The 8,562-nt window shown below is 46.4% G+C and overlaps 1 protein-coding gene across 1 annotated transcript; it reads left to right on the top strand.

Annotated features, from left to right (window-relative positions):
* Positions 1-2,241: 2,241 nt before the first annotated feature.
* On the top strand, positions 2,242-8,317 carry LOC144172896 (uncharacterized). Its single transcript, XM_077701486.1, has 2 exons — positions 2,242-2,663; positions 6,905-8,317. Exons 1-2 carry the CDS (start codon positions 2,376-2,378, stop codon positions 8,168-8,170), a joined length of 1,554 nt encoding a protein of 517 aa, XP_077557612.1. The 5' UTR covers positions 2,242-2,375; the 3' UTR covers positions 8,171-8,317.
* The last annotated feature ends 245 nt before the right edge of the window (positions 8,318-8,562 follow it).

Genomic DNA, 8,562 nt, shown 5'->3' with positions numbered 1-8,562 from the left:
CGCATGCGTCCTATCTTGTCATCGTGCACGATTGTTTAACGCCACGTTTCCTTCGTCGATGGTTACTGAACTCACGGCCCTACGTGCTGCATTGGAACACATTTTAACTGCTCCAGTTCAGGCATGGGCAATCTTCACCGACTCTCGAGCAGCCCTTCAGCACCTCATGGTGCTGCCACAAGAGCAGCTTGCTCAAGAAATTAATGGCCTGCACACGCAGGCAATAAACAACCACCACGTCGTTGCTCTGCGGTGGCTTCCATCTCACTGCGGTGTGGCTGGCAACGACGAAGCCGACAGAGCTGCTGCATCAGCGCATTCCAGCCCAATTATTACGCCAGTGCCTTTCACAAGGCGAGACGGAGCGACTCTGGCGTCATCGCTTGCCAAGAGTTCTCAGCGATTGCTGTGGACCGACCCAAATAATACCTACGATCCGTTGCACACAATAGACCCAGAGTGTCGATTTCGGATGCCAAGCGGTCTGTGCAAGCGAGATGAAGCTGTCCTGCATCGAATTCGACTGAATGTGGCGTCGAGTTTCGTCGAGTTTTCTCACCTACGTCGAGTTTCCTCACCTCTGTGCCCTGCCTGTACAGTTCGCGAGGACCTGAAACACGTTCTCTGCGCATGTCCTCGCTACGAACTTGAGCGTACAACGGCAAAGCTTTCTCTGGGCCTGCCCGCGTCCGCACAGATATCTTCGAGTCACCTCCTTGGGCCCTGGCTTACAACCGGCATGGCAAGTCGGGCAACAACAGTGCTCCTAACGTTCCTCCAGAGCACTGGACTTGTCAGTCAGCTATGAACTCTCAGACAAATGACTATATCGCCTGATTGTGTGTGTGCTTTTTGTGTGCGTCTGTGTGTTCGAGTATTCATGTGTAAGTGAGAGTTTTCATTAATCTTCATCACACCTTCACCCCCATTTGGTGTAGCAAGTCGGGCGCCCCACCTGGCTGACCTCACCTGTTCATTAAAGATGTTTCTCTCTCTCTCTCCTTTTTTCTTGTTACTAGTTGGCGGTCGGTGCACCGGTTCATAATGAAGGCAACGTTTTAATAGGCACGCTCAAAAAACTTTCCAAATTCTTCAAGCAACTTATTATTTGCAATATTGGTAAAAGTAATAAAATCAGAGTCTCTAATAAGTTTTTTCCCCAAATATTAACCCTTGGCCTGCGGAATAGCAGGCACAACCGTTCCGGCAAAAATACGCTTTACTTCCTTTTTTATTAGTTTTAAAACAGCCTGTTTTTATTGTCCAATTACATAATTGCACACTATTCTTTGCGTTTTTGTGGCACTTTGTTTAAATTTGCGGTCGCTAACACGTCTCAATCCAAGCCAATGATGAAACTAAGGCGAGCGCGATGTATAATGGCGGTCCATGACGACACAGACGGCCTTGATGTTAGCCGCATAGACGCTAGCGCCAGATTCCTCACTAGTGTATACTGTAAGAAACTCTATGGGGGCGTCCGTATATCGAGATGGACCAACCGGATGTGCCCACGCACTCCCGCTATCGGAGGCGCATGTATTCATAGATAACTCTGGCGTGCAGTTTTGCCCGCTCCAGCCACCGCTCTCGTGCTCCGTGTAACTTTGGAGAACCTGCAAATATGTTATTACAGCCTCCCCCGGTAGCCTACCTGGTATGGCTTTGTTCCGAGTATTCCGAAGGTCATGTGTTCGCATCCCCTTTCCAGGGGGCACATCTTTCTCCTCCTGCCTTCATTTAAAGATATCAATGTACTTCAACACAACACAAGGAACGGTTAAAATTTTCCCTCATCTTTTTGACTTCCGGCATTATTTCTTTGGTCGTTCGACTGACCCGCCCATTAGCAATTCTGAATCTTCCTAATTTTATTTCTTTCTGCTGTAAACTCTTTTTGAGTGCACTGCCTTTATAGCTCAATATCGCAAACCTCGGGCCGGTGACTTTTTACCCAACTTTCTGGTGTATGTATGTTTTTTTTCATAGTACCGAAAAAAAGACGGCGTACGCAGTGTTGGTGAGGCTGTCTTCGAACAACGGCCAGCTTTAAAATCTAGTTCGGCAGCGACGCTTTTCTATCTTAGCCTTTCTATTGTAGCAAGTGCTTTCCGCAATCTCTCCACTATCGTGTGCCTGCGCAACGGCCTTGTGACACCGTCAGCGCCGATCAAGTACCGGTGATTTAATGGCCGGAGCACGACTCGTGCAAAGGTTATCTATGCTGTTATCGCTCGGGGGGCGTTTCGTCAAACCTGCGGTGCTTGTCAGTACCTCTTTTCACATCCACCCATGTAGTGAGCACTGCTTTAGGGTGCACTGCTTCGGCAAGAAGCGTCGCGGACTGAGCCACGAAGCCAAGAACGGTCGCTACGATGCCCGATCAAGACACGCCGCTTCACCGAGTACAAGGCCTCCTTAGTGGAGTGAACTGGCGACCCACCAAGTTCGCTGCACCAGTGCCTTCTCACGTAACGTGCGGACTGTGCCACGTGATTCCGCGGAGGACTGTTGTACTGCCTTGTCTCCACACCCTGTGCGAGACGTGCGAGAGTCACAGCGTGGAGGACGGAAACATCGTGTGTCCGCTTGACCAAGAGTCCTTCGCGGTGGGAGACTGTCAAAAACTTCAGTTGCCTCCAGCAACTGCTGATAGGCTGAAGGTGAGTGCTGACTTGCTTAGTTTAAACACACCACCGTTTAGTTTAAACATGCCAGCGGTAGTTCGCTGGCTAAGGTTTTGTACTCCTGAGCCAAAGGACGCAGGTTCTATCCCAGCCTCAGTGGCTGCTTTTCAGATGTAGAAGAAAATTCAAAACGCCCTTGTGTCGAAATTTCGGCCCACGTTAAAGAACCACAAGTTGGGAAAATAATTCGGAGATTTATGCTACGGTACTCTTCATAGTCCAAGTGCAGATTGGGCATGGTAAACACCATAGTTATTTATTCAGTATAGATTAACATTCACATACAACCATTAAAACAACACACATTAAAATCAATTAGAAACAGTAAAATAGAGTTATAGGTGGCTTCAACCCGAGCATTCAGGAAACACCATTAAACAGATTTAGAGACTCCCTGCATTTGACCCACCGGGCGCCTCACCCAGGCTCTTACGTCTCGGAGATTAGGAAACCGCTTCTACAGTTTAGTTAAATACGCAACTGCAACTACTTCTGCGACAACCGCCGGCTTTTTCCAGCCTCTGCAAAGTGTCTGAACACAGCCGATGAACGAATAATACGGCGCCTGTAGAAACACTTTTATGTACCCTACAGTAGCAAAGCGTTTCGACATTAAAGGGACCCTGCAACACTTTCGATAAACGCTTTCACTCTTTCCTTCGCGTCTGGCAGCACTGAGGAAGCTACAGTTATCGCTGGTACGGGGCGGCACTGCGTGATCTGCTCGTCGCACCAGATACGCCTTCCGTTTCTGCATTGTTTTTGTGGCTTTTTTTTTAAAGGTGCCATCGAAAAGCTTTCATTGCTGCAACTGAAGGAAAACCGGCCAACTGCTGCTACATGGCCCCAGGGACGTAATTCGGGCCGTCGAAGAACGTCAAAACCGGGAAAGAGAGAAAAATATTTTAAGCAAGTTTAATGGTTATCTGATTGGCGTAGAGTGGTAATTTTTGTCTAAGGTAATGTGTGACCCCTAATCTAAGTACTGGGTGTGTTGGGTGACTACGTTCTGCAAGCATTTAAGATTTCAATAAAAAAAAACTGTGAAAGAAGTGCTGCAGGGTCCCTTTAAAACATATGGGTGGTATCTGCCCTGAGGGAGGTGTCCGATACGTTCCACATGGTGTGAGTGTCTCAGAAAAGTCCTGCCTTACCCCCAGTCATTCCCCTACCAGATAAGCGTGGGAGGCGGTCCCGGGCGGGAGTCCTGGGACCGACTCCCGGAGCTGGAGTCCGGAAGGGCTGTAGCTCAACGAGCGAGAGCGGCGGCCTCGACCAATGGTTTCCTGGGATAGGGCTTGCACCTGGGCGAAGGGCCACGGGCCCTAACTCTGTTTTTTTTTTATATAAGGTTGCATTCCACCTTATCTTCCGAGTTGTGTTTTTGGGCAGCGGATTAGGACATCATCCGCCAGTGGGCAAAAATATTCTGTAAAGACACTTAGATATTGCCACGAAGGGGTTGGGAAGTTACTGCTACTTCTTCTGTTTTAAAGCCGACAGTCTTTCTTGGGCTACTTAAACACAAAAATTTTGTTCTGTCTGTCTGTGACTTGATTCAGCTACCCAGCCAAAGTGAAAGAAAATATACTCAATAGTCTTATATACTTACAGCCAAATCTAAACTTCTAAGTCCGGTGTCAATGTTCATACTTGTCAACACGTCGAACAAGAACAGGACATTACGCAAATGTAAGACATAAAATTAATACATGAGTGATATTTACAGTTTTCCTGTATAGAAAAAATGTATATATGCTTGATTTTCGCGAAAATAAATACTACATCTATTGAGGAAAAAAAATTCACTCCGTCGCATGCTGTTTCCCGCGCAACTATAGCTTCTGGCGGCATTTTAAGAAAGCAAGCTGCAACCGTTACAAAAGGTACTACAAGATCGGTTCCCCGTTCTGCTTGGACCGCAGAAGGAGTAGGGCAACGTGGTTCTATAAACGTTGAAGTTTGGCGCCTCGATTCACGCGCGTCTCCGCCGTACTGCAGCGCTGGCTTCGAGGCACCAGGCCTGCAGCAGTGGAACGTAAATTTCAATTGACTTGTGCAAACCTTTCGCCTGTTTTCCTTGGGAGGAGCGAGACGGAAGAAGAACAGCATGAGAGGCGAGCGGGAAAGCGAAGGGAGACATTGACTTTTGGTACGAAATGGGCAGATACGTGGCCAATTTTTTTTCCTAAGTTGAAGTTTGCCACCAATTTGGTATGATTGTTATCGGTGGAAAGAAGTCTTTATAGAAACCAATGTTGTATTGTCCTAATCATCTATCTAATCTTCCCACAATCGGCACAATGTTCCACGACTTTCTCAAATGTTGCTTTGAGGCTCTCGATCCATTCGAAGCAAGTGCTTCGAAGACGACAGGTCATCACAGCTTTCCGCGCAGTAATGCATACATTGTAGTCTAGGAACATCATTGTGAAATTGAGGATTGTGCCTGCAAAAGTTGTTTTTCATTTTGAGTCCAGATAGGTGTGAAATACTTTGAACCGCTACAAACGGCATCTCTACGTTCATTCGCCAACCGGAAGGCTGCAGTTATCAATAGCGCCAGGAATGATGCGTCGGAATAAAGATGATACAATTGGTTTAAAAACGCGACTCTGTGTTAGTTGCCTCAAAATGTTCCCTTGAGACGACCACAAGTGGTCCCACACCGAACGTTTGGTAGTACTTTCAAGTAAGAATGGAAGGCAAATCAAAGACAGTGCTTGGAAATATACAGTGCGCCATTAGCAAAATGTACTCCATATCTAATACTACTACTAAACAGGAACAACACAGGTTATAAATCGGGGCCCGGGTGGTCGGATTAATCTGAAAAAAAAAACCGAAAAAAAACTCTCCGGTGAAATTTTGGACCATTCACGGTAAGAAAAAATTACGATCTCAGTTCAGACTTCGGAATATCCGGTAAATTATCGGCATCAATGGCCGTTGGCACTTTTCGGTGATAAAATATACGAATGGGCACCGGTCCCACAAGGAGGCTCCTTTGTCCTCTTTCAACACCGGTGCACTTCTGTTGACAGAGGGCAAAGTGCACGAGGGTTAGTTATGTGCATTGATATAAGCCAGCTTACGAAAGATTTGGCCAACTTCCACAGCTAGGAAATAAGCAACATTTTTGAAACCGTCTCGTTTTGGAGAGTACACAATTAGCACTGGCCTGTGCTTTTTAGCTGCGCTCTGAGGCTTCTAACCCCACCTGTTTCTTGCGAAAACGTTGAAAGTGCATTTTTTTATGCTGGAATCATAAATTGAAACCAGCGCATTTCCATCAGCGACAAACATCTCGTAAAATATGCTAGCGTTTATATTGCAACACGCTTTACGGTTGTAATAGGAAAAACGTACATGTTTTGTCTTTAACTATTCGTTCTCGTGTATGCATATGTGTCTCTGCCATTCGAACCTTCGATAAAAAAATTTGCCCCGAACGTTCTTAGGTGTTATTGATTGACAATGAGGTAAAACTCGCCGACGCCAACAGGCGATGAAGCACGCCGTAGCGGAGGACTCTGGAATAACTTTGACCTCCCTGGAATCTTTAACGTGCGCCGAAATCGCGAACAAACGGGCGTTTTCGCTTTCCGCCTCCATCAGAAAAGCGACCACTGCAGCCGGGAATCGAACACGTGGCCTCTGGCTCGACAGCACGACGCCTTAGCTCGGCGTCGGGTCTCTGAGGTGTTCGTGTTCAGATATAGTTTCACCTTATGATTTGTAGTACCTGCATTGGAATGGAATAAAATACAAATTTCCGATAATTGAAAACACCCTCCCAATTTTACCAGAAATAAACTGCGAAATCCGGGAGCCCTAGTTATAAAACATTTTCGAACGTGAATTTTTCCCGTTCCTCTTCTACGAAGCTTTAATCAAAGAACACCTAGAGTACAATAGGGGTGGGAGAAGGAGCATAGGATTAAAGAATGGCCGTTTTTGTTTCATCTTCTTCGAATTATTCCCCATCCCGAACATTCGGTGGCGCTTTTGAAATAAACGTAGAAGTTTCAATTTTTCACGTTTACTAACTAAAGTTATTTTTAGCCGATCGTTAAGCATTGCTTCTGTAATATTGTTAAACAAAAAAGAACACGAAATCGAGTCTACAGTCTACAGAGCATTCCCCTGCGTTTGTGCACTTCTAATAAGGTGTCAGTTATACGTATTTATTTTGTTTTGCCCTTTTTTTCTTCTAGGCTTGCTGCTGGAACGAATCTCAGGGCTGCACATTCGTCGGCACCCTTCAAGCCGTACTGGCGCATTACGAGAAGGACTGCATTTTCCACATGGTCTCATGTCCGTGCTGCAGTGTCTCCGTACTACATCAAGATCTTCCTAGGCACTACAGGGCTGGATGCCAAGGCGACGGCATTACGAATACAACCGATCAACTAACGTTGCGTCAAGGGCATACGCCTAGCCCTGACGACATCGCAGCCAGCCTCGATGAGTTGAAGGCTCTCATGAGGTACCCTTACCAGGATTCTTTACCGGCACTCCAAAGCAACATAAATGAAGTTTTGGAAGAGGCTACAAGCATCAGAACCCGAATCGAGGCACTCACGAGGGCTTCCAGTGAAAGTGAGCAGATGCTCTCACAGGCCTTAGGGGAGCATTCAAGGTCGTTTGCCCTCAAACTTCAATCGCTAGAAGCCGAACTGCGGGATAACCAGAGTGATGCCATCGCCAGGGTATTGAACGAATTTGACCACCGGCTGAGTGAACAACTTTCCCAATCCAGACGGGAGCTCGCGACAACCTTTGGCGAAGAGCTTCGATTTCAGCTGTGTGAGATTTCCGCTATCCTGACAAAAAATTTCAAACTTTTGAACAGCAACGGCACAGAGGCAGAGACGACGTTTGGGAGTGAGATGCCGTGGAAATTGGAAAAGAGGCACATCCTTCTAAAGTTGGAACTTATGGCCACGGAATCACACGCTTGCCTGGAATTGCTGCGTCACAGGGCCGATAAGCAACAGAAACAACTGCACACAGAACACGAAGGTTTTTTTGCTGGTCATCTTGAAGGTATGAGCGTAGGGATGTCACCTTTCATCAGCCAACTAGAAAGCAAAGAAAAAGGTTATGTTGTGACCATTATCAACCTACACAACCTAATAAAGTCCAATAAGGTTGTGGGCCTGTTCACACGATGGTACCGTCGGTATAAGTATTTGCAAGTGGCCTCTGGTGGAATCTTTGCTGATATCTTCTGCGTCTATTTAAAGTGGGGTGGAGCTTTGCAAGGCTCTTCTTCCCCATCAGGTACTGTGGACGTGTCCATAAGGCATCCGGATTACCCAAAAAAGGAGGATGTCTCCATGATTAAGGACGCCGACGTTTTTAACAAAGCAGCGGTTTTGGGATTTCAATGCGGCTTTTTTGCGGACATATCCTGGCTCCGTGACTCAGGATTTCTGAGACGTGATAGTCTGACAATGGTTATCTCTTTTGACAAGTAGCTCTGCAAGGTTGTGAGCTTCTAGAAGTGGTGCGGAATCCGAACAATGAGTATGTTTGCGTTTGTTTGTTAGATATCATAGCGGGCGTGCTTGAAGCACGGGACTCGCCTGGAGCAAACATTATAATAAAGTCATGAAACTGGGTAATTTTGATGTAGGCCCGCTTATTGGACAATTTATGGCTCGTACACACATTTTATTTCCCTTCACACACACTACGTAGCGCCGGAAGTTCGATACATGGCAGTATGACACCGTTGGTTTGTTTTTGTTGTAGGCAAAGCCTCAATTCATATTTCAACAACCGTAATCGTACGTTTTACAAACAATACTTTTCTACCCTTGGTGATACATTTAAAACATAGCTGTAACCCTGTCAAAGCATCGGGTAC

This window comes from Haemaphysalis longicornis, unplaced genomic scaffold (genome assembly GCF_048455015.1).
Source record: "Haemaphysalis longicornis isolate Haplotype H1 unplaced genomic scaffold, Haemaphysalis longicornis Haplotype H1 scaffold_265, whole genome shotgun sequence".
Taxonomy (NCBI): domain Eukaryota; kingdom Metazoa; phylum Arthropoda; class Arachnida; order Ixodida; family Ixodidae; genus Haemaphysalis; species Haemaphysalis longicornis.
Note: the sequence above shows the minus strand (reverse complement) of the source record. Positions and strands in the feature narration are given on the sequence as shown.

Bases quoted from the DNA above. Each gene is read 5' to 3' on its own strand.
- LOC144172896 (XM_077701486.1), top strand. From the start codon at position 2,376: ATGCCCGATCAAGACACGCCGCTTCACCGAGTACAAGGCCTCCTTAGT. The intron at 2,664-6,904 runs GTGAGTGCTGAC...TTTTTCTTCTAG, and splicing joins CAACTGCTGATAGGCTGAAG to GCTTGCTGCTGGAACGAATC.